The sequence below is a fragment of the Emys orbicularis genome, chromosome 18, assembly GCF_028017835.1.
Source record: "Emys orbicularis isolate rEmyOrb1 chromosome 18, rEmyOrb1.hap1, whole genome shotgun sequence".
NCBI lineage: Eukaryota > Metazoa > Chordata > Testudines > Emydidae > Emys > Emys orbicularis.
In genome coordinates this window covers 13,059,214-13,085,275 of record NC_088700.1, presented here as the reverse complement: position 1 = coordinate 13,085,275, position 26,062 = coordinate 13,059,214, and the positions used below count along the sequence as shown (strand labels likewise).

The 26,062-nt window shown below is 43.3% G+C and overlaps 1 protein-coding gene across 1 annotated transcript; it reads left to right on the top strand.

Moving 5' to 3' along the window:
• The first annotated feature begins 631 nt into the window (after positions 1-631).
• MIGA2 (mitoguardin 2) lies at positions 632-25,647 on the top strand. Its single transcript, XM_065418864.1, has 16 exons — positions 632-697; positions 868-1,111; positions 3,079-3,289; positions 4,740-4,852; positions 13,794-13,911; positions 15,139-15,272; positions 17,111-17,228; positions 17,941-18,041; positions 18,470-18,585; positions 19,107-19,179; positions 20,195-20,281; positions 21,039-21,137; positions 22,021-22,155; positions 23,113-23,166; positions 24,520-24,636; positions 25,423-25,647. The coding sequence occupies exons 2-16, from the start codon at positions 1,016-1,018 to the stop codon at positions 25,621-25,623; spliced, it is 1,773 nt and encodes a 590-aa protein (XP_065274936.1). The 5' UTR covers positions 632-697; positions 868-1,015; the 3' UTR covers positions 25,624-25,647.
• Positions 25,648-26,062: the final 415 nt, after the last annotated feature.

Below are 26,062 nucleotides of genomic sequence, written 5' to 3'. Positions count from 1 at the left end.
TTTTCACTTTCATCTGCATTTAAAAGCTATACTTCTGCATAACTCAGCTTCCAATCTGATTGGCTGCATTCTGGAGGCTCTAAAATCTTATGTCTAGGTCATTGGACTTGGTTACTATGGGCTATGAATTGTTTTACTGAACTGGTTTAAAACATGACAAGTTTGGCTTGTCAGTGAGACAGGGGCCAAACAATGGAATAACCAAATTTAAAGAACATGCTTTAGTCAAGGTACAGACCAAGGCTATAATATTTAACACGTTTTGGTTCTACATGCTGGCTGAACAATGCTTGTTCAAAGCTAATTTGTCCACAACTGTACTTAAGCATAGCCTAAATGTGACTGTGGTTGAACTGGCGGGTGGGTGGGCACTGTGGATGTGGCCAAAAAGTGTTATAATTATATTCTATTAAAAATAAACAAACCTCTTGTAGCTTAGTTTTGTGCCTGAGCTAAAGCAGTTTTGTTTCAATCTGGCTGTAATGTGACTTGGCTGCTGTCCACATTGGCCAGCAAAACTGTATTTAAACCAATTGACCCTGAACTACTATAAAAGCCATTCAGCTAACATACTTCCTTGTCCCTCGTAGATTGGGCCATTGATCTCGTCTAAAAATCTTTGGGGTCGCAAGCTCCAGAGCTTCTTGGATTGGGAATTCTCATCCTTGTTTCGTTTGAGAGGCAGACATCACTGTTTGTAAGAATAAGCTTCATATCTCTTTTCTGTGGTTTATCCCATTATAGTTGTCTTGCTATTTTAAATGGATTGTAATGTGCCTTCAGATGCGTTGTACGAAAATTTCTTTATCAGAGGAGATTGTGCTGTTCTTGCTACTATTTACCATATTTTTTTCCTATTCCTTGCAGAGAGAAAATTCACAATTGGAGACCGATTCTGGAATCCCAAGGCACATTTTGAAACAAAGTTGGATTTCTTTGTGAACTCTCTGAGCAGTTCCCATAAGGGTCCTTCCCACACGCTGACTCCTGTGCGTATTCTGAGCCTCATTCAGACATGGCCTTTCAGAGAACGGAGGGAATGTCCATCATCCAGGCCTTGGCAATGACAGTGGCAGAAATCCCTGTGTTTCTTTACACGACATTTGGGCAGGTAAAAAAAAAAAAAAAACAGCTGGATTTTCTGCAGAGTTATTTGGAGTTTTCTTTTACAGGGCTGTTTGCAGCAGTTGTTTTGGAGGGTGATGAGAAATAACAGGGTGGTGCTGGGGCAAGAGAAAGGGAGGATTTAACGGTTGCTATGGGGTGATTGCACTTGTTTGAGGGACTGCGGAAGGAATCGGGAATAGAGGCTTTTTACAAGAGGTCAGGTGTCATCTGGGGAGGCTTGGGGAGCATCCTGCAGATGAGAGGGAAGGAGGGACACTTGTTGGGGAAGCTTTGATGGTGGGTTTGGCAGTGAGGAGGGGGGCGTTGAGAAGAAGGCTGGTCCACTGGCTAAGGCCATAATCTAGGACTTGGGAGATCTGGGTTCAGTTCCCTGTTCTACCGCAAACTTCCTGCATAATCCTAGACAAGTCATTTAGCCTCTCTGTGTCTCAGTTTGTCATCTGTAAAATGGGGATAATAGCACTTCCCTATCTCACAGGGGTGTTGTGAGGATAAGTGCATTACAGATTGTGAGGTACTCAGCTACTGCAGCGATGGGGGCCACATAGGTATCGAACAGAGAGGGGAATTTAGCTGTGAAGTAGGGAAGGGTTGCAGGAAAATTGAGGGTTTGCAGGCAAGTATGGTTAGATGCTGGGGAAAAGAATGGGCACTGTACAGAAACTGCTCTGTAGAGAACATTCGGTGTATATTGCTCTGTGTTCCAAGAGACAGAGTTTTTGTGGAAACAACAAATTTTGATAATTTGTTGGGCTGATCATAATTGTACTGAATTTTCAAAATTCTACCAAGTTTTGGCCAAGTAGAAATTGAAATTTTAGTCCAAAGTGTAACAGCTAGTTTTATAAACATCTGAAAAAGTGGGGGTTATAATTATGGAGGTGACACTGTTGTAACTCCAAAATTGCTAATGCCGCATGCTATTCACCCCACTTTTCTCTGTACCAAGCAGAACCTTTGGGTCATTTTTAGTTTAGAGACACTCAGGTATAGTTTTTGTTTTTGTTAAACATGATTATCATAAATGGAAAAATATACTAATGCAACAGTAGGGATAAGACTAACTGCCCCCAAATCAGGAAATTCAGAGTTGAGGTTAATAACAGTAACTGTCTCGCATATAAGTATTACAGTAAGTGCTTTCCTAATAATAAATGTACTGCTATTTTGCATGTATTTAAGATCTTATTATGAAGACTTCCATTGACTACATTGGGCTTTAGATCAGGCCTGAAATGGCCCAGACCTAACCCACCTCCCAGCTGCCTAGGGCTTCCTGGACATGCCATCTACCACTTCTCAGTCCTCAGAACGATGTCTTGGGTACCTCTGCCTGGAAAATGATGGAACTCATTCAGAACTCTGTAGTGGGACATGTATATCGTCCCCTCCACTCCCCATCCCTCTTTAGGTGGATGTAAAATAATTTGTAGCATTTGTAGTGTAACTTACATGTGCCGGGGTGAAATCCAGTCCCCAGTGAAGTCAATGGGAGTTTTTGCTATAGACTTCAGTGGGGCCAGGATTTCACTTCTGGTTGTTAGTCTGGACCTACAAACTTTTGAGCAGGATCGCTGAGGCAAACTTCTTTTCTTGTGAAAAGTGCCATGGGATCTTTAATATCCACATAGAGAAGGCAGCCCCTGAGGTTTCAAGCTCTCATCTGAAATGATTATACAGAGAGAACTGCTTGTAAATCATACAGGACTCTAATTCTATCTGCAGTCTATCAGATAAGATATTCTCTCCTTCACATCTTGTCCTGAAGAGTTTAGCATTGCTGGGCACTATTGAACAGTTACTGTGTTCTACCCCATGGATGTCTATATTTCACTGGTGGGTAAATCAGTGCCTGTAAAGCGCCTTTTGGTCCTAGCTGTCCTGGATTAAAACTGCTATATAAATGGGTGGTGTTACATTGTTGCTCTCTTATATCTCTTGTGTTTAAAGTCTGTCTTCTCTCAGCTGAGACTCTCCCCAGGCCTGAGGAAGGTGCTGTTTGCTACAGCGCTTGGGACAGTTGCCTTAGCTCTTGCCGCACACCAGCTGAAGCGGCGTCGACGTCGAAAGAGACAGATCACCCCAGAAAAGTGTGGCATTAAGCCTGGAGGAGTCCCTGCCCCCTCTTTACCAACCAAGAAGGTCCCTTCGGTGAAAAAAGGTTGGTATTGCAAAAGCAGATGCTGGGGAGGCAATGCAACGTAATGTTAAAGGAACCTTTGTGTAAGCAATATTGGCTGGGAGGAGAAAAATATAGGACAGAAGCCCAGGTAGTTCCAAGCAGATGTGTAGATCAGGTTGTTAAAGTAGTTCCAAACACTATACAGAGGCAGAATGAGACCGGGAGGCAAAACTAATCAGACGGTAGCCTAATAGGAGCCACAATGCAGACTAGCTAGCAGAACACGCAAAATCATTACCCTAGAGCACAAGTGATTGAAAACTGGCTGCAGGGGTTTACAGTGAGGTTTGCTGTTGCCATCAACTTTAACACAAAAGGAGACTATCGACCCCACTGTGTAATACTTTCACTTGATGTGTGTGGCTATATGCATGCAGTGACCCACAGCCCACATCTGTGTATTGATCTTGGTGACCATGATTGGCTCCATTTGATGCCTATTAGGTGTGGCAGTGGGTTTCTGACAAATTGCTAATGTCATCTGCCCAAAGCATGGGCATTGGCAGCGCTGCCCTGAAATCACCTTTAGCAGTCTTTGGAAGCAGTAAAGGAGGTGGTGTAGTCTGGAGGAGTGAGGACAGGACTGGGAGTCAGGAGATTGTATTTTAAACCCAGCTTTCCCACTAACTCGCTGTGTGACTTGGGCAAGTCCCTTCATTGTTCTCTTGGTTCCCCATCTGTAAAATGGGATTAACAATTACCCAGCTACCGCAGGGGGTGTTTTGAGGATTAAGTATTGTCTGTACAGCACTGTGAAATTATGAAACTCTATAAAAACACTAATTATGAAGTCAAGCAAGTTTGCTGGCTGTATACTGGCAAGTTTGCTGTTGTGTTTGCACTAACGCTACTTATTTTAGCACTGTACATGGCAGAAGAGATGTGAGGCATTGATGCCTAATATTTCTCCAATAACACTTTTCACTTGCGTACGTCCTTTCATCCAAAGAGGTGAATAAGTATTCATAGTTCCATATTCAATGGGGAAACTGAGCCAGAGGTTAAGTGACTTGCTCAAGGTGACAAAGCAAGTTAGGAGGGAATAGAACCCTGACTCCCAGCTGTAGCTATTAGAAATACGCTTCCTCCTCCTTCTGCACATCCCTTAACTCAGCAGATCTATGCCCTGTCACTAACTAATCACAGTTCCCCTCATCATCCAGGACTGCAATGAAGCCATTTTGCTTTGAACCAGATTTTTCTGTGACTGCTTCCTTTTTTACCCCACTGAGAACTGATTCTTCTGGAGATGGCACTGCCCTCTCAGCAGCCTTCTGGAGACTCTGCTTCCAGTGGTGCTAACCTGGGGCAGCACAGGACAGATTAGAGTGAGCAACACTACATCTGATTGCATAGGTTCCTTTCTCTGATTGCTGTAAACAGAGTGGGAAGACCTAAAGGCTTGTTTTTACCACCCTTCCAATTCCAGGATACTCCAACAAGAGAGTACAAAGTCCTAGCAGCAAGAGCAATGACACACTCAGCGGGATTTCCTCCATTGAGCCAAGCAAGCATTCCTGCTCCTCCCACAGCCTAGCCTCGGTAAGAGACCCTAACACCATTGCTATCTGCTCTAGCCAGCAGAGGAAGGAGTCACACTTACCTGCTGACCCTTAACAAGATTGTTATTACTCATCCAGAACTAGTAGAGTGGGTGGAATTTACTTGTCCTGAAAATAATTTGTTTTGTGTCAGAGCTTTTGTAGCCCTGCAGGTTGAGGTATTGGCCCTTAAAATTCCATCATTCTGATTACCAGTGTGCTTTATTCCCCACCCCTCCAAACTTCAATTCCAATATGATTTTAGGGCTACTGATTGGAGATCAGCCAGAGCTAAAAACCAATTGTGATACTGTACCTGGCCATTTTGGGATGTCCCCAGTGACTGAGGTAAGAAAGGGAGAGCTTTATAGCAGAAAGAGTAGATGTTGGTTCAACATAAGCACTGCAGCCTGCGCCACTGCAACTTATGTACAAAGTGTAGACGTTTAGGGCCCTTCTTCTGCATGGAAACTTTCTAACCAACATTAAAACTACTTAGTGCTGTAGCATAGACCCTATTTTAGGCCCTTTAAAGTAGCCTGGACCAGAAAAAAATGGTTCAGGTCAGGCTACCTTAAGCCTCATAAAACTGGGTCTATACTATGTCTTCAAGCGATTTTAAAACATCTCCCCAGTGCAGACAGGCTCAAAAAAGACAGCTAAAAATTTAGATGTTGCTTATACCATATACTAGGTCTACATTGGCAGTTGTCAGATCTCCCAGCAGTGTAGCTCCATTGCTAGTGCAGTCTGGCTGCCAGCATTTCTATAGCTGTGTTATCTAACTCTGCTCCGAACAGGTCTAAATGATGCTGCGTCCTGTCTACACTAGTGCTCCCATGAGTGGGGCTGTGAAACAGTGGGAGACTTCCTGAAAACTGCCAGGGTAGATAAGGCATTGAGTGGAAGTTACTCGTTAGATCTTCTACCAAGCCAGCTGAAGCATAGGAAGATTTAGGCAGCGAGTTTGTAAAACCTTCGTTTGTAAAATCTAATTTTCTAACTCCACACTAACTCCTTCAGTTCTCCTGTCAGCCTCTCCCTCCATCCATAGGACAAGAACTGGTTATATAGCTCAAGACTTTTCCATCTTTTTGCCCATGCCCAGCCAACAGCAGAAGATACCAAATAGATGTACAGGTCATTTTTCTTTGTCTCAGAGAAAGGGTGGGTGGGAATACCCCTGCCAGATTTTTGTGTTATGTTGCATGGATCACAGCTAACTGGAGAGTGAGTAAAAAAAGGCTTTTGCACAGCCAGGGGTTAGCTCAAATAGGCAAGGCATGGGGGGCACACATCAGACAGTGAGCTGGCTCCATCCCCCTTTACCAAGCCAATGGCTAAGCAGCAAACTGAAGGAATGGGGGTGCGGGGTAGCCTCCCTCTTTCCCATGGATGTGTTTCTTCTCTCATTTCCTGGTATTCTTTGTGACGGGTTAGATCACAGAAACCCCCTTGGGAGCTGCCACCCAATGTGCAAAGACTACCCCTGCTTCTGTTTTCCCTGCCAGCTCAGGATTCCAGCACCCTGTCTTGCTGAGCCAGACACTCCAGTCTGCTCTAACAAAGACTCAGGGTCTGAATTACTTGCCCCAAAGCTGCAAGTTTACCTGAAAACTGCGTACAGTAGTGTGCTTGTCTTTAGCACTCAGATGCCCAACTCCCAATGGGGTCTAAACCCAAATAAATCCGTTTTACCCTGCATAAAGCTTATGCAGAGTAAACTCATAAATTGTTCGCCCTCTATAACACTGATAGAGAGATATGCACAGTTGTTTGCTCCCCCAGGTATTAATACATACTCTGAGTAAATTACTAAATAAAAAGTGATTTTATTAAATACAGACAGTAGGATTTAAGTGGTTCCAAGTAGTAACAGACAGAACAAAGTAAGTCACAAGCAAAATAAAATAAAATGCACAAATCTATGCCTAATCAAACTAAATACAGATAATCTCACCCTCAGAGATGCTTCAGTAAGTTTTTCTCAGACTGGACACCTTCCAGGCCTGGGCACAATTCTTTCCCCTGGTACAGCTCTTGTTGCAGCTCACGTGATAGCTAGGGGATTCTTCATGATGGCTCCTCCCCCTCTCTGTTCTCTTCCACCCCTTTATATATCTTTTGCATAAGGCGGGAACCCTTTGTCCCTCTGGGTTTCCACCCCCCCCCCTCACTGGAAAAGCACCAGGTTAAAGATGGATTCCAGTTCAGGTGACATGATCACATGTCACTGCAAGACTTCATTACTCACTTGCCAGCACACACACATACAGGGAGACTCACAGGTAAACAGCCATCTGCAGACAATGGGAGTCATCAAGATTCCAAACCATCATTAATGGCCCACACTTTACATAATTACAATAGGCCCTCAGAGTTGCATTTTATATTTCTAGTTTTAGATACAAGAGTGGTACATTTCTACAAATAGGATGATCACACTCAGTAGATTATGAGCTTTGTAATGATACCTTACAAGAGACCTTTTGCACAAAGCATATCCCATTTGCATTATAGTCACTTATTATCAAATTTTTTATAAAACTATCCCAGTTACATTATATTCACTTATTATCATGTTTTTATAAAACCATGTAGACTGCACAACGTCACATTCTTGGTTTCAGAGAAAGGATGGGTGGGAACAAACCTCCCTCCCATGTTGCCAGACTGCACTGTTCCCAAATAATTGGGCTAGTTAATTTGATTGTGTGGTGGGGGAGAATAGCAGGATTCTCCCACTGAAAGCTAGTTTTGGAATCTTGACCTATTTTATTGGAAACTTAGGGTGAAACACTTCTGTAATGGGTGAATACAGAACCAATTCAAGATCCACTTCTGATGTTTGTGAGAGATATGAATGCGAGTTTCTAAGTGGTATATATTTGCCTCTAACCTAGCAATATCAAACTGACTTGAGGGGAGATCTGAATTCCATTTTTAAATCTGGTTCATGGATACAGCTATACATTTAAGATCACATACTCGGCTCTATTCACAGCTCAGCTCCCACTGATGTCAGGGGGAGGTTTGCATAGAGATCAAAGGTAGAATCTGAATTTATGTAGTAATTAAACTTTTACTTGGGATCATTATGTATTAGTTCCGTACCCTATTGTCACATTTAGCATTGCTTGGGGGGAAAATGTTCAATTTTAAGACAGCTGCTGTTTCTGCCCTTTTTCTTTTCCATCTCCTGTGTCTCTCTCTCTCTTTCCTTCCCCACTCTTGCATCTTTCTTTCCTTTTATTCCTTTTGCATTTCCTTCTCTGCAGTAACTCCCAGTTCCCACACTCTGGGCTTCACTTCCACCTCCTTCCCCATTGCATCTGACAAAAGGATCTGCAATGATAAAGCTAACTCTGGCCTTTAAAGTACTGTCCTTAGGCTGTCAAGTTTTCAGCCTAACAAGATTAATGGGTGGTGTGGAGGGAGTTCACACTTCTTAGAGTAGTTGTTTCAGGCTGCCTGTGGATTCAGGCTTGCACTTAAATACTAGGGACACATTTGGAAGGCTTTGTTATTTCTTTACAGTCCTGAGGGTTAGAAACCACTTTTTAAATGGAAGTGGAGATTCTTCAGAATCTGCATAGGCAAGGTGGCTAGATCTCCTCTGTGGACCAAGGACACCACTGCTTTAGTCAAAGGACCTGAAGATGGGGAGGGGATGGTGGGTGAAGCAGTTTCTGTTCTTACCTTCAGAAATTCGCACCTTGTTATGGTGAACAGGGTGGGGAAACTAATCCATTGTTTGGTGGTAGGTTCCTGTAAGGCTGCTAAAGTGCAGGGGCAGGCTCTGCCCTCTCACATTCACCAGCAGTCATTTCATAGTAGGTAGACTGGAAGAGAGACACCAGACAGACTCCATTCCTGCTTCTGAAACATGGTGAGTGCAGGACCTATTCAGAGACAGCCTTCAGAGCAGATATATTCTCTAGCATATTTGGACTCAAAACCTTGGGGCTCAGTTTTGTGCAAATCAGGGTAAGTGGACTCCATCTACAATAGAAATGCAATTTAAATGCAGTTTGACTTCTTTAAGAGGTAACTATAACAAGACTGCTTGGAAATAGTGACCATAATATAATAACATTTAATATTCCTGTGGTGGGAAGAACACCTCAGCAGCCCAATACTGTGGCATTTAATTTCAGAAAGGGGAACTATGCAAAACTGAGGAGGTTAGTTAAACAGAAATTAAAAGGTACAGTGACTAGAGTGAAATCCCTGCAAGCTGCATGGACACTTTTCAACGACACCATAATAGAGGCCCAACTTAAATGGATACCCCAAATTAAAAAACACAGTAAAAGAACTAAAAAAGAGCCACTGTGGCTTAACAACCATGTAAAAGAAGCAGTGAGAGATAAAAAGGCATCTTTTAAAAAGTGGAAGTCAAATCCTAGCAAGGGAAATAGAAAGGAGCATAAACACTGCCAAATTAAGTGTAAAAATGTAATAAGAAAAGCCAAAAAGGAGTTTGAAGAACAGCTAGCCAAAAACTCAAAAGGTAATAACAAAATGTTTTTAAAGTACATTAGAAGCAGGAAGCCTGCTAAACAACCAGTGGGGCCCCTGGAAGATTGAAATAAAAAAGGAGCACTTAAAGACGATAAAGTCATTGCAGAGAAACTAAATGAATTCTTTGCTTCAGTCTTCACGGCTGAGGATGTTAGGGAGATTCCCAAACCTGAGCTGTCCTTTGTAGGTGACAAATCCGAGGAACTGTCACAGATTGAAGTGTCATTAGAGGAGGTTTTGTAATTAATCGATAAACTTAACAGTAACAAGTCACCAGGACCAGATTGCATTCACCCAAGAGTTCTGAAAGAACTCAAATGTGAAATTGCGGAACTATTAACTATGGTTTGTAACCTGTCCTTTAAATCAGCTTCTGTACCCAATGACTGGAAGATAGCCAATGTAACGCCAATATTTAAAAAAGGCTCTAGAGGTGATCCCGGCAATTACAGACCGGTAAGTCTAACATCAGTACCAGGGTCAACAAACATGTGGGCAAGGGGGATCCAGTGGACATATTGTACTTAGATTTCCAGAAAGCCTTTGATAAGGTCCCTCACCAAAGGTTCTTACGTAAATTAAGTTGTCATGGGATAAGAGGGAAGATCCTTTCATGGATTGAAAACTGGTTAAAAGACAGGGAACAAAGGGTAGGAATAAATGGTAAATTTTCAGAATGGAGAGAGGTAACTAGTGGTGTTCCCCAAGGGTCAGTCCTAGGACCAGTCCTATTCAACTTATTCATAAATGATCTGGAGAAAGGGGTAAACAGTGAGGTGGCAAAATTTGCAGACGATACTAAACTGCTCAAGATAGTTGAGACCAAAGCAGACTGTGAAGAACTTCAAAAAGATCTCACAAAACTAAGTGATTGGGCAACAAAATGGCAAATGAAATTTAATGTGGATAAATGTAAAGTAATGCACATTGGAAAAAATAACCCCAACTATACATACAATATGATGGGGGCTAATTTAGCTACAACTAATCAGGAAAGAGATCTTGGAGTCATCGTGGATAGTTCTCTGAAGACGTCCACGCAGTGTGCAGCGGCAGTCAAAAAAGCAAACAGGATGTTAGGAATCATTAAAAAAGGGATAGAGAATAAGACGGAGAATATCTTATTGCCCTTATATAAATCCATGGTACACCCACATTTTGAATACTGCGTACAGATGTGGTCTCCTCATCTCAAAAAAGATATACTGGCATTAGAAAAGGTTCAGAGAAGGGCGACTATAATGATTAGGGGTTTGGAATGGGTCCCATATGAGGAGAGATTAAAGAGGTTAGGACTTTTCAGCTTGGAAAAGAGGAGACGAAGGAGGGATATAATAGAGGTCTATAAAGTCATGAGTGGTGTGGAGAAAGTGAATAAGGGAAAAGTTATTTACTTGTTCCCATAATATAAGAACTAGGGGCCACCAAATGAAATTAATGGGCAGCAGGTTTAAAACAAATAAAAGGAAGTTCTTCTTCACACAGCGCACAGTCAACCTGTGGAACTCCTTGCCTGAGGAGGTTGTGAAGGCTAGGACTATAACAGGGTTTAAAAGAGAACTAGATAAATTCATGGAGGTTAAGTCCATTAATGGCTATTAGCCAGGATGGGTAAGGAATGGTGTCCCTAGCCTGTTTGTCAGAGGGTGGAGATGGATGGAAGGAGAGAGATCACTTGATCATTACCTGTTAGCTTCACTCCCTCTGGGACACCTGGCATTGGCCACTGTCGGCAGACAGGATACTGGGCTGGATGGACCTTTGGTTTGACCCGGTATGGCCATTCTTATGTTCTTATGTAAAACATATGATTTATAGTTAGAGCTACTTCTGAATCTATGTTTTTTTCATGTACAGTCAAGTACTCTTCAAACAAGTGAGCCATTCTGCTCTCTAGCCTTTTTTTGGCGGGGGCTGAGATTTCCCCCTTATGCTTCGTACTAGTTACTTCTCCAGTGCTATTCTGCTGTTCTGTAAATCAGGATTTACCAACGGGGTGAGTTAGAAAACATAGTAAGAAGCTGATTTAAGAGATGTGTAGGTTCAGAGAGAGAAGAGAATTCACTTTAGACAAAAACATACCCTAAATTCTGGTAAGTTTGACTCCTCCTCCACCTCCCGCCCCCTTCCCTTTGACAAAAAGTCTTTCAAGACTCTTGCTAAATCCTTTCTATACTTGGTAAGTTCCCAGGAGTGTTCAGCCTGTGTCTTTTTCCTTGCATCCTCCAGAAGTTCAGGATTAAATTTATTTCCATGGAACTGTAGTGTTAGCCAGTCTCTGGGCAATACTGATCATTCTTTCTGGTTTTCTTAACCCTGGGATTAAGGAGACCTTATCCTTAAACTGCTGAGGTGAGTTCCAACTCATTTGGCTCTTGGAACTCCATCCTTGAGCTCTGAAGACAGGAGAGCAGAATCAGCTTCTCTAAAACACCATACAGTATCCCCAAGATCATCTCCTCCTCCTCACATAGTGTCCCCTAGAGCAGCAGTGCATCATACCACCTGGAATCCCTACGTTCCAGTAATGCAAAACAAATTGTAACATAATGGTTCATGAGAGATGAGCAACTAAAATCAGGTCTGAATTGCATGTGGGGAAGAAAAGTGGTAATCAAAATGAAGTGATTTTAAAATCTCATATTTTATGACTTGCTCTGGCTAGAAACAACTGCTGTACAATCACATGCAATGTCCGTATCCTACAGCCTTTGAACCTAGCCCTGATAGCTTGCAGTATCAGATCTTAAAATGCTTTTATGGCACTAGCCCAGCACACTGAACTAAGACCTAGAACAGTGTGTCTCTTGCTTCTGCTCAGCCCCCACCTACAGAGGCTGATTAAGATTTATTGAGGCCCTGGGCACAAAGAACATTGGGGGGCCCACACCCCCATCACGGGCCCCCGCCCCTTGCTCCTCCCTTGCCCCCCACGGCCCTGCCTCCTGGCCAAAAGTCAGGCCATGGTAAGAGCTGCTCAGGGAATCTGGGCTGCTGTGAGGAGCCCTGGACCCTCTACTTGTCCTGGATGGCACGCCCTGGGGGGCAGGGAAATGGGCTGGGGGCTGCTCTCGCCTCACAGCTCCCCGGGCAGCTCTTACTACAGTCTAGGGTGACCATATGTCCTGTTTTGGCCAGGACAGTCCCCTTTTTAAGTCCTGCCCAGGATGTCCTGACTTTTTTGGCAAAATAGGACAAATGCCTCCCTTCCCCTTCTTGTAGCAACAGTCCTGGTGTCCTCCTTGTTTCTCTCCTCCCCTTTCTTCATCGCCCTCGCCAGCATTCCAGGCAAGCACGCTAAGGATGTGTCTATACTTTGAGCTCAGAGTGTGATTCCCAGCTCGAGGACATATACCTGTGCAGCCAAATTTAAGCTATGCTTAAGTACAGTTGTGGAAATTAGCTTGGAACAACCATTGGTCAGACAGCATGTGTGAACAAAATATGTTAAGTCTTCTAGCCTAGGTCAGTACCTGCAGTAAAGCATGTTCTTTAAGCCTTGTTATTCCATAGTTTGGCCCGTCACACTGAGAAGCCAAACTATTAGCATGTTTTAAACCAGTTCAGTAGAACAATTCCTAGCCCATAGTAACCAGGTCCAATGACCCAGACTAGATCTTGAAGCCTCCAGAGATGGAGCCAATCATATGTGCCTATGGTTTCTGATGGGTACGTACTTGGGGTGGCTAGCCCCTCCTCTGCAGCTACACTCTGTTGTTAGCATACTAGCTTGATCCCGACTAGTACAGCTGTATCTCCTTAAGCTGAGGAATCACCCACCCCCAGCTCAAAGTGTAGACATACCCCAAAGTGAGCTTGGCTTGTCATTGCTTTGTAAGCCAGTGAGTGGGGTCAGGTAGAGAGTATTGTACGAACACTACTTTCTTATGTATGTTTAAAGAGGTTATCAGGCTCCTGGCGGGAGGAGGGTGATACTCTTTGCCTTGTGAATGGATTTTGTCTGTTGTGTTAGGACTTGGCCCGAAGCATTAGGGCCCTCTGCAGCTCCCTGTGAAGTAGCTCTTGAGCACCAATGTCTTGCACTAAACTTTATGGACACGCAGAACTAGGATGGATTTGGATTGCATAGCACCGATATCCCTGCCATCTACATTCTTCAGTATTTTCACCTTGGAAAAGCAAGAGAATACTGAAAACAAGCCTGAAAATTGCAGGAGAGACTGAGGCCATGACTACGCTATGGGCACTACACCAGCACAGCTACAGCCCCCATAGCGTAGCTGTTTCCTACAGAGACAAAGGGTTTTCCATCGCTGTAGGTAATCCACTTCCCTGAGCAGCAGTAGCTAGGATGATGGATGCATTTTCCCATCAACCTAGCCGCGTCTACACCATATGTCTACGTCATACTTGAAGGAAGTTCTAAAAGGAGCTGCTGTTCTTTCTTCACTGGATAGATAGTGGCTGTGAACTCTTCCAGCCCAACACCAGCATCTGCAGGGCCCTGGGAGACGAGAGCGATGGAAGATCCTGGAGCAGCTGGCGACTCTAGTGCTGAAAACCTCTATATTCAAGGTAAACAAAAATTAACCTTAACCTGAAAGAATAATCCCTTATGTTGTGAGAGTAGGAGTACTGTCTCCATGTTCATTCGGTCCTCGTTCCACCAACAGATATGAACACTGTCTCCTCCTGTGCTTAACATCAACATTGTTCCACCAACAAACTGTTGTTCACCTGGAGAAATCAATTTCCTCTCCTTGGATGAGGAATGGTGATGGTTTCATTGAATCCTAACCCAAATGAGACAACCTCCATAAGGGAAAGAAATATCTGTTACTTCCTTGTACAGTAAATCCTCACTTAACGTTGTAGTTATGTTCCTGGAAAATGCGACTAAGCGAAACGATGTTAAGCAAATCCAATTTCCCCATAATAATTAATGTAAATGAGGGGGTTAGGTTCCAGGGACATTTTCTCTCTCTCTCTCTCTCTCTCTCTCTCTCTCTCTGATTGTGAAGCTTGGTTGAGGAGTCAGAGGGTGGGATATTTCCCTTACTGCTACATGATTAACTAGCAATTGGCTGAGCCTTCAAGGGTTAACTCTCTCATTCTGCAAGGCAGCAGGAATGGAGGGAGATATGGGCATTTCCCTTAAGTACACTGCCTTGTTAATTAGATCAGCTTGCTGAGACCGCAGCTGCTGCAAGCTCCCTCAGTCCTGAGACCTGCTCTATGGAAGATGGGGTAAGCGGGGTGCAGGAGCAGGGGAGAGGGGGACACCCTGACATTAGCCCCCCTCTTCCTTCCCTCCCCCCCGGCACAGCAAGCAGGAGTCTTGGGGAGCAGATCCAAGGCAGAGGGCAGGAGCAGCACATGGCAGTGGGGGGAGGGACACAGCTGAACTGCAGGCAGCTGCTGCACAGGGAACTTAGGGGAGCAGGGAGCTGATAGGGGGCTGCCGGTCCACCCTGGTTCCAAGTCCCCACCAGCTAGCTGTAACGGGCTGCTCTTCCTGCAAGCAGTAGACAAAGCAGGCGGCTGCCAATCGGACGTTAGAAGGGAGCATTGCACAACTTTAAACGAGCATGTTCCCTAATTGATCAGCAATGTAACAACGAAAAACATGAACTGGGACGACTTTAAGTGAGGAGTTACTGTATTCTATTGGTTTAGGCTGCAAATGGTTTGGGACGAGACTTCACTCTACTCTCACAAATGAGCAAGGCATCTTATTGGTTGCTACATCCTTTTGCTGTATAAGTGACTGATTTCACTGCTTATGTTTTATTGCATTGCCAGGGATGGAGCTATTTGAGGAGGCGCTGCAGAAGTGGGAGCAGGCATTGACCGTAAGGCAGAGAAACAACACTAGCACTCCAGTTTCTTGGGACAACACAAAACATGAAGAAACTATGTCTGAGGAGTTGCCTGAGGTACGTACCAACCTCTCCTCTACATTATCCATCTAGTGAACATTGTGAGGGCCAGATTGGATGGGAGAACGGGAGGTCATCAGTAGGAGACTAAACATTGAAAAGCAAGTTTGGAGGAGAGTGGACTAGACAAGGGAGTATCTGCTATGGCTAGGACTCATCCTTAACCACTTGTAATTTCGTGATATAGCTTTGCTGGAATTAGAAAGGATGCTTCTCCAACATTTTTGGCTAAATCTTTTTCCTAGTGAGTTTTCCACCAATTGTAAACTCAGTGACTTATGCCAGAAGATTCTTTGTCAAACTTCAGAGTTAGTTATTGCTAGGAAAAGAACACAACAAGATAGCTTGTGTGGCCTAGTGGCTATGACACTACATTGGAACTCAAGAGACCTGGGTTCAAGTCCTGGCTCCACCACTGCTTTGCTGGGTATCTTTATGCAAATCACTTCCCTCTTTGTGCCTCGGTTTCCCCATCTGGAAAATAGGGATAATATTGCTCTTTGTAAAGCACTTTGAGATCCACAGATGAAAAGTGTTAACAAAGAGCTATGTATTATTAATTATTATTAAATACAGCAACAAACTAGGTTAAGAATAGTTTGTCTGGTCCAATGTTATTTCTCTTTTTAATGCCTTTAAAATGGAGGGTCTAGCTAGATTGGTTGCCAAGATTGTACTGAACTGTACTGAAATGGAAAAGCTAACTAGTTGCACACTTGTCTTACTAGAGGAAAACAAATTTGTGAGGCTGGACAACTCTCTCAGCCATTAGAGAAAGGGAAAGTTAAGAGAAAATATGTGCCAAAATACTCACTTAGAAGAAGAGAGTTGCCGGCTTATCCAGTCACCTACAAAATGGACAGTCTAAGGCTGCAGCTGGCTGTCTCCCCCAGATTTAAAGGGTCAACTACCATAGGAGGGAGCATGCTGGGAAAGGCTCTTATAAAAGGGTGCACCCAAAGTAGAAAAGTTTAGTGGTGACTAAATAGCTAAAGAGATAGTACCTGCAGGTAATGAAAGAGGCCAAATTATGAACTTTGTAGAAGTTAGGGATGTTGATGTGAGATACCCTTCTTATAAAACAGAACCTGGTGTCTTCATTGTGTGGGATGTTTATCTTTTGTGTTCTATTATGTTTATGCAAGTCAAATCTGGATTCTTTTTGATATTTGCTGTGTGTGCTTGAAGTGTCCCTTTGTGTTTCTACAGCTAAATTGAGAGTTGCTTCATAATCAAAACAGATCTGGTAGTTTTATTTAACTCTTCTAGCTGAGGGCTTAGATCTCTATGAAAGTGAAGATCTAAGCAAAGTATAATGAAGGTAGACATTGTATAAGCTTTTCTTTCACCCACTCACTGATGTTACACAACTGTGCTAACAGCAGACTTCACTCCTGTCTAATAACATACTGAAGCTGATCTGCATTATTCTGGTGTCTGACCTGAGAACAGAGCAAACTAATACAGGCTTTATGGAATGAACAAACCTTTACTTGAGACTAGACTGAGATAACTGAATTCTTCCTTGTGACTGATAGCCCATTATAACTGTTTCTACAGGTGATAGGCTAATGTACTATTTCCTCTTAAATGGATAAACAGCAGAAGGAAAAAGTTGTAGATTGCATACAAGCTGCCCTAGTTTTATTGCAAGTTTAACCTGAAGTGAATCTGTAATTAGTTCAGTTCATTAACTTAACTATAATTGGTAAATCATAACTGTTGATGCAAAATTTCACTTCAGTACTTTGCTGTAAGCATCTCTAACAGTGATCAGTTGTGCTATGTCAGCAGCACAATTGGCTATTGAGAGATAGTGTCTGCTTATGTTTAAGCAGGAGTCCCAGAAAAAGGAGTTTGCAGAGAAGCTTGAATCTCTCTTGCACCGGGCATATCACCTTCAGGAAGAATTTGGGTCAACGCTCCCTTCCGACAGCATGCTGCTAGACCTGGGTAAGGTGGGCCTGGGAGTCAGCTATAGGTGCAGCCATGAGAATATGCTACAGCCACACCAGGGAGTAGACCTGAGCTCCATACAGCCTTAATAGGAGATGGGTATCAAGCCTTTCCATGAAATTCTAATGTTTTATTTGCCAAGGCCTCAACAAATTCCTTCTGGCAGGATAGAGGTGGCTGTTACAACAGAGTTTGAGTGTAATGGTGTTATAGGATGGACAGATAAGGAGATAAAACACCTTAACTTGTGTGCAACCTGTGAACAACAGCAGTGGAAACATGCAATGCATTGTAGTCTACCAGCTGCTGGTCCCAGGTTTCAAATTGTCTTTGCCTGCTAGACTGAGGAAACTAATGAATCTAGTTCTGAGACCATTTTTCTTTTCCTAGTAGTAGATAAGAGTGGGTGGGAGAAAGACTTAAAGAAGAATACAGTTTTTCAGTGGAAAATAGTATTTGAATTTGGAAGCCACTGGCTTAGCTCCATATTATTTCTTAATAGACCTCATGTACCATGTGCCTCTCTCCTAAAGGCCAGCCAAATCTCTTCAGTTGAGAATGTCAAGGAAGTGCCAGGAATTTCAAGATGGCCACAAAGGGGCACTGCTGCCACATAAAGACTTGCATATAGGGAAAAGTGTGCTGGGTGGGAGGAATGGAGTTTTAGAGATACAGTGCTAAACATAAACTTTTTTTCTGCCCCCTCCAGAGAGAACTCTCATGCTTCCCCTGACAGATGGGTCACTGAGACTTCGGACAGATGACGAAGACAGTTTGACTTCTGAGGACTCCTTCTTTTCTGCTGCAGAGGTGACTCAAACTCTATCCTTTGTAAATAAACCAATCGAACATTACTTAATTTGCTGCATTGGGAACTTGCCCATGCTGGTGGTTCTGCCATGTTCCTAATGCTGGGGAGAGTATGAAGATGGCCATGTGTTTACTTCATCTAGCGGCATGTAGTAATAGCTAGACAAGTACTGTAAAAGCAGCTGCAGCACCTGCTAATATGGCTTGTACTACAGATGTAGTAGAAGAAGGAATTGGACCATGCTGGGGCTAAGGAAGTTGTGATCCAATCAGAATGGGAGTTCCAGTAATGTCTGAATGTCTTGGTGTGAAATGGCGCATACCAATGCCTTCTCAAACTGATGGACTCTAATCTCTTGTTTCTGAAGTCCAGGATTTGCACAGATATAACAAAAATTTTCTTCTGACCTCTTCTGCTTTCTCTGCAGCTCATTGACTCCCTCCAGATTGGGAAAATACCTTTTCAGCTTTCCAAGCCAGCAGCTGCATACGAAGAAGCTCTACAGTTGGTGAAAGAAGGGAGCGTTTCATGCAGAACACTAAGGTGAGGTGCTAAAAGGAGTCTTCAGTCCATATGACAAGTCTCCTTTGGCTAGAGGTATGAACTCCTCAGGTTACTTAGTAGGGGCTTGGCACTGGGGTTAGAATACCATTTTGAGAGAGAAGTTTTTTAGCACCTTCTCTGCTGGCTTGGAAATTCCAAGGGGGTTTTAACTAGCCCAAGACTTCAGATGCTGCTTGGGTTTGTTTAACTTGATTCAGGCTGGATACATCCTCATACTGTGAGAAACACTCTAAGATTACTAGTTTCCTGGGGCAGTGAGCTACAGCACCTTTCACCTCTGGGTTGTTGGCTCAAATCTAGCCATGGAATGTAATGATCAAAATGACTATCTGAAAGTGGCTCAGTGGCTTACATGAAAGGAGCTAGTGGTTTCAGTTAGTGCCCAGTGAGATTTTCAAAGGAGCCTAAGGGAATTAGGAGCCCAAATTAGGAACTTGGTCTCTGCCTCTTCAGACTTGTTTTGTTACTGGAGTTTGTAAGATCCTGCTTTCCTCTCTTAGGACAGAGCTTCTAGGCTGCTACCATGATCAGGATTTCCTGGCAAAGCTCCACTGTGTCAGGCAGGCCTTCCAGGTAGGAATTTTCTAGCTATCAGAACTCTGTTGCATCTGCACTTGAGAGGCTTCCTGACTGTTAGAATACATGTCACTTCCGGTATCTGTCCTTGTGAATGAAAAGGGTCTGTCAAGCCTGTCCTAGACACTGAAGTCCTCCAATTCTACAGAACAAGTAAATCACAGAAAGCAGCAGAGCAAACTTCCCTTATCCTACACCTTCCCCAAAATGTGTTTCAACCCTTACTCTAGGAGTGAGAAGATAAATCAGGCTCTGTGCCCATTCAAGATGTGGCTTTGTAGCCAAGACAGACACCAGGTTTACATATAGCAGTTCTTATAATAAAGTTCTTGGCTATTTGGGAACTGTCTGGAGACTACCAGACTTGCTTCACCCAGGCTGCTTGACAGCCTCTGATGGTAATTGGCCTGGAGTTGTACCACCTGTGACCTAGGAGTGAAAGGCTTTCTATCCTCAGCCATCCAGTCCCCAGAATAATATCTTTAGGCTGAAGGTGACTATGTACCTCCCAGATCCTTGCATCATCATAGTGCAAGAGCTCACATACTTTTTTTTTCTTCTTGCCACTCCCAGACTTTTCCAGCATTCTATGCCTATTTCCTACAGGAGGGAAGTCTTTTACTTCATCTTCACCCTGTGGCCTTTTGTTTTGCTTTTATGCACCTCACCTTTTTAAGCCTTAGCACTGTGATGATCCTCTTTCCAGCCAGGGAGGACTAGATACTTTTTCTTTAGGACATCTCCGAATAATCAGTTGTTGACATGAGGAGTTGCTGAGTGACTCGAAGACATTAGATTCACTAGGAGCACAGACTTCACAGAGCTCATTGCCTTGGGCTGAATAGATTCCACTATTTAAATTCATGTCTGCTTTCAGGCCAAGGAAAACGTGAGATCCACGTTTGCTTGTTTCACTAGTGTAAGAACCCTCCTGTTGTCTCCTATCTCCACCGTCGTGGAATAAGGACTTATGTTTACCTAATTAGTGAAAGATTCTTTGGTCTCTGTATAGGCCCTTCTGCAGGATGAGAGCAACCAGTTGTTTTTTGGAGAGGTTGGAAAGCAGATGGTGACAGGACTAATGACAAAGGCTGAGAAGGTAGGAGGGCATGTGAGTGGGAGATAACTCAGTTGCACCTTGGATGAGCAAAGGTGCACTTCATAGACACAATTACTCAATCCCAATTTCTCGCTAATCCGTGTGATTTCCCCCTCCCCCTGTCCTTACTGTGATCACCCACTTGAAAGGGAAAAAACAGTTCCCATGTTTGCCCTCTCTTCACTGGTTCTTCCTGGGAGAAGCTCTGTATGCAACCTCCTCTCCAAAGCCACCATCACTGATGATGTGGTTCATTAGTGGGAAGGTGTTTCAGGGGGCTCCCAGCTGACGCCCATTGGGAGGGGGAAGGGGAATCAGGCACTCTGTTCAGTGCATCTGTTCTGCAGAGGTCAATGAATGGGAATCTTTAACGTGGCTTTTATTCATTAAACCAACCTGTAGAGCAGTAAGACTATGCTGCCTTGCTAATGTATGAATGGTAGCTTCTTACTGGAATCAATTAGTCACCTATAAGGATGTCTGTGTAGGTACTTATATAGCTTTTGTCATAGTATCCAAGTGCGTACAACATACAACCTTCAAGTGGTGGTGGTCTTGTGGCCACCACACCTTCCAGAAATAAAGTCCTTCTCTTTCCTCAAAGGATCGTTGGCCAAAAAATTAGGCAAGTACTTGCTTATGTGTAAATCGTTTTGACATATTCAGATCAACAGGCTAGAGAAATGCTTAATAGTAATCTGAAACTGTATACTGCTTCTAATTGTTCCCATTGTCTCATTTCTCTGTTCTCATGAAGAACCCCAAAGGTTTTCTGGCAAGCTATGAGGAGATGCTACATTACGCACTGAAGCAAGACACCTGGCCAACCACTCAGCGGGAGCTGGAAGGACGAGGGGTTTGTAGAGGAACTCTCTCTAGAAAGATAGAGCAGAAATGAAAGCCTGAAACAATGTACTGGAAGGATCCAACAGTGAACAGGAATTCTAAATTAAATACGTTGGTACTCACCACTTGGTGTCACTGGACCCCAAAGCTACTGCAGTTAACTTTCAGAGTAGCAGCCGTGTTAGTCTGTATCCGCAAAAATAACAGGAGTACTTGTGGCACCTTAGAGACTAACAAATTTATTAGAGCATAAGCTTTCGTGGGCTACAACCCACTTCTTCGGATAAGAAGTGGGTTGTAGCCCACGAAAGCTTATGCTCTAATAAATTTGTTAGTCTCTAAGGTGCCACAAGTACTCCTGTTATTTTTGCAGTTAACTTACAACTATTTTGCAATAGTTTATGGGAGGGGAAACTCCAGCTCTTAACACCAGGAAGTTAAACTGTGGCAACTAAAAGTACCCAATATTCCAACTTTCTCTGCAAATGGCTTTGTAGTTAGGCCTGTAACACAGTGGTTAGGGAAAATACCTATCCAGGGCTGTAGCTGCCTTCAATATAGCTTAATACAACAACAAAAATCTGACTCATGTATTCTTTCTGAACCTGTTTCTCCTGAATGACAGTACTACAGTTGTAAATCTTGTAGCTGTATTTGCTTTCAATTGGTTTTGAATCTGCTTATCCTTAACACAAGACTAGTAGGGCAAACGCTTGCTGGCTTAAACTTCAAACCATTGAACTGAAATCAGTGGAGTTGTGCCCACTTACACCACTGGTCAATTTGGCCCTTTTTGTAACTAAAGAATTCAGAATCCATTTCTCAGATGGTCCCTCTTTGGTCTGAGTTCCTTTCTATAAGCTCTTGTCTGTGACTCGTCTGTTCTCTGGCAGGTGGTGTGCATGAATTTCTTTGATATTGTGCTGGACTTCATTCTCATGGATGCTTTTGAGGACCTAGAGAACCCTCCCTCCTCTGTCCTAGCCGTCCTGCGCAACCGCTGGCTCTCAGACAGCTTCAAGGAGACGGTGTGTTAAACGGTGGTCCTTGTTCCAAATGACTATTTCATTAGTATAAGGACAAAAAAAGAGAATCAGGCTTTCTGATTACACAGAAGTCTCTTAAAGGAACAACCCTATTTTTCTGTCCCTCTAGCTAACACAGGAATTGGCCAGTCTCTTGATAGATCTGAGTAATTTATAGGGAATCTGTGTTGTCTCTAGCAGGTTCATTCCTTTACCAGTTATTCTCTGTAATAACATTATGCTAAAGAATAATGTGTGTAGACTGCAGACACTCAGACATCACCTTCCTAGTCCTGTACTTTGCAACTGGAAGGGTGGTGGCTCAGTGTCTACTGCTTTTCAGGTCTTTCTCCATTGGAGACCCTATCAAAGTGAACCCTGAATCTTAATGCATTTTCTTAGATCTAGCTGTCCTGCATACCTTAGACTGTCTAATCTGCAGGGAGCCCAAAAAAGCATATCTGTTTAGAAACCAAGGCATTCTTACTGAAGTTCCTATGATTCTGGTTTCCAATCTTGCTTATTTAAAAGCAAATCACAATATTCCATATTCACTGCCTACAATACTATACAGTAGCAATGACCACAGACATCACAAGTTAATAGTGTTTTCCCTTTTACATGGGCTGTTTCATTGCTGGTGAAGTGATGGACTAAAATTCTGTTTATGATCTGCATTCTGGAGTAGCTGGGGGCCTCCTTCACTGGATGGTATTAGGGGGTATTCATAAGCACTGTGTGTGGTCTGGTATGGATTTGAAGTGACCAAACATGCTTTCAGTTTACATAAGTTTAACTTTGGAATTTAGCAGGGACCTTATCTGCTACCCGGTAAAGGGCTGCAGAATGGTGGGAACAAGTAATGCTCCAGGCCATAGTGATGGCAATATATTGGTAAGTTGCATCCTGTTCTCTGGAAAGGCTCACACCATTAAATGATGTTGGGTTTTTTAATTGCAGGCCCTAGCAACTGCCTGCTGGTCAGTTCTGAAAGCAAAGAGGAGGCTTCTAATGGTAAGTAAAACATAAAAATAAGGTGTTGTGGGTGAATGTGTGAGAGAGATGGCGGGGGGAGATACTGAGGGGGGAAGGAAGGAACACAAGGCACCTGGTTGTCACCAAGATGTGATCTGGACCCTGGTGAAGTATGAATCTAGATGAGATTTTTACAAGAACAGACTAAATTGTCCTATTACCCATATCTGAAACAGCAGGAGTCCACTAACACGTTTGCTGAAGGGACCTCCCAGATACCAAGGCACTCTTACTGAAGTTCCTATGATTCTAGTTTCCAATCTTGCTTATTTAAAAGCAAATCTCAATATTCCATATTCACTGCCTACAGTACTATAGTAATGGCCACAGATTCCAAGGTAATAGTGGTTTCCCTTTTATGTGGGCTGTTTCTTTTTTGGTGAAGTGATGGACTAAGACCACTTACCTGCAACCCTGCTGGCAGCATTGCTAGCTGGTTGGCTGATTAGATTTTGCCCACTGTATTTCCCCTTTTCACTAACTCTGTGCTGCTTTCCAAACGTGCCCTGTCATCACAGATGTGCCTAGGAGACTGAGAGTCAGGATCTCATGAGTTCTGATCTAATCCAGTTCTGTCACTCACTCCCTGGTCTCTGTGAAGTCATTTAAATACAATGCCATAATCAGTCAGTAAATGAGGATAATGCCTGCCTCACAGGGGTGATGCAAGGCTTAACTAACATTTGTAAAATGCCTTGAAGGTGTATTGCTCTAGGTAACTATTAAGTACTGGTGCTGTCATGTGGAAGCCTCTCCAGGTCCCTGCTGTAGTACTAAAATTCATTCAGACCATGGGGGACTTAAATTACTTCATCCAATTTCTTGTGTTAAATGGAAAATTAGAGATCTTGAAAAAATAACAGGAGTACTTGTGGCACCTTAGAGACTAACAAATTTATTAGAGCATAAGCTTTCGTGGGCTACAACCCACTTCTTCGGATGCACGATTTCAGGACCATGAAGGTTGCCTAATAGCTGGCCTCAGTTGTCTTGTACTTCTTTCTCCATCGAAGGGCAGTTTAAAAACAGCAAGATATAGAAGTCCTGTAAGATCTGAAAGTATCTGAATGATCGGTGTCTAACTTTGCAAGAGGGGTGGCTAAATAAGTCTCTTTTGTAGCTTCTCTTCCCAACTTCAACCTCTTAAATGCAGCCCTTTCTGGGGTGGACTGTGGCAGCTGTTTTAACAGTACGTGGTAACACAGCGCTGCCTTGTCATGCTCCGGACATATGCATTTCAATTATCAGATGAGGCTGCCTAATGTAAAGTGGATTAGCTTGTAAATTCTCTCTAGGAGCAAAGATGAGATCTGGATTTCTTTCCCATGACAGGTACCAGATGGCTTTATCTCTCATTTCTACTCCGTATCGGAGCACGTCAGTCCTGTTCTAGCCTTTGGTTTTCTGGGGCCCAAACAGCAGCTGTCTGAGGTCTGTGGTTTCTTCAAGGTAAGCTGGCCTTCTGTACCTACCTTCTTTATATATTTGTTCCATCTTCTGGCTCTAATCTATGACCAGGTATTCATTGAAGGGCCTCTATTGGAATAATACTAAAGAACTTGGCTTAGTACAATCTGGTTTAAGTCTTTGCTTTTTTAAAATCAGCAGCCTGCATGATAAGATTTATAAGAATTCTTATTAGAACTTGCTACTAACTATGCTACTCCTGTAAGAACATGCAAAATGAGACACTGGACAAAATCTGTAACTTCAGAATAGATTCAGGATACCCATGTATATATTCCATTTTAATGTATTTCTTATCAACTCAGAGGTCAGCCAGAAGCTTAACATCATGTGGGACCCATATTTGATCTTAAATTCTAAATGTCTCTGTTCTTTCTAGATTCTTATTTGACTCCGCCTAACGTGGAACTTTTTTCTTAAATTTTAAGATTACAACACATTTGCCATGAGAGAGTACCACAGAGTGCAATCACATTCCTGACTCCAGGGACCCTGCTCTGTGCTCCCTCCCTCCCCCGTTTTCTTCAAGGGATGTCAGTCTTTGTCTCCTAAAACAAAATTTCCTACCTCACAGGAAACTGGCAGGGTTGCTTTAGCAAGAGAGTTGGTACAGTCTGAAATAGACCCTTTGTGTGTCTGATGGGGAAACTTGCAGAATCCTATATGGAATATACTCTCCTAGGGCCAGGCAACTGACATGTCTCTGCTTGACTTCGGGTATGGTGGGGGCACAGTTCCTTACTATAAACATTCCCCCTCTTTTTGCAGCACCAGATAGTGCAATATTTGAAGGACATGTTTGACCTGGACAATGTGAGATACACAACAGTGCAGTTGCTGGCAGAAGACATTCTGCAGCTGTCACGGCGGCGCAGTGAGATCCTCCTGGGATATTTGGGTAGTGAGACGACCCCAGAGATGAATGGGACACTGTCCAGTGAAAATGGACCCCTGGAGGAGCTCAACTAATATTCAATTAGGGGAGAAAATCCATTTTCTTAAGAGACCTTTTTCTAAGAGGTAGCTACACCACCTGTTGTGGTGATCAGTGGCAACAAAACTAATTCATCCCCTGGCATCACTGGATCTGCCAAGAATTACTACATTTTATAGCCAGTAGTGTTGGCTGGAATAGCTCCAGGACCACTCACAGGCTTATGATTTGAACCTCCTCTTGTCTATACCACCTCTTCTGTTTTTTAAAAATTTCTTTTAGTTGTGACATAAACTGCTTGGGCCCAAGATCCTACCCTCCTGCATTGCAAGGGACAGCAGACAAGCACCTTCCCTTCACTATGTGTTCTCTGGGAGCAGTTCCCTGATACTTGCAGGGAGTGGGTGGGTAGGTAAAATGGTGACAGATTCTCGCCTTGGCTCTTATCTCCTCTTCGATTGAGAAGGTATTTTT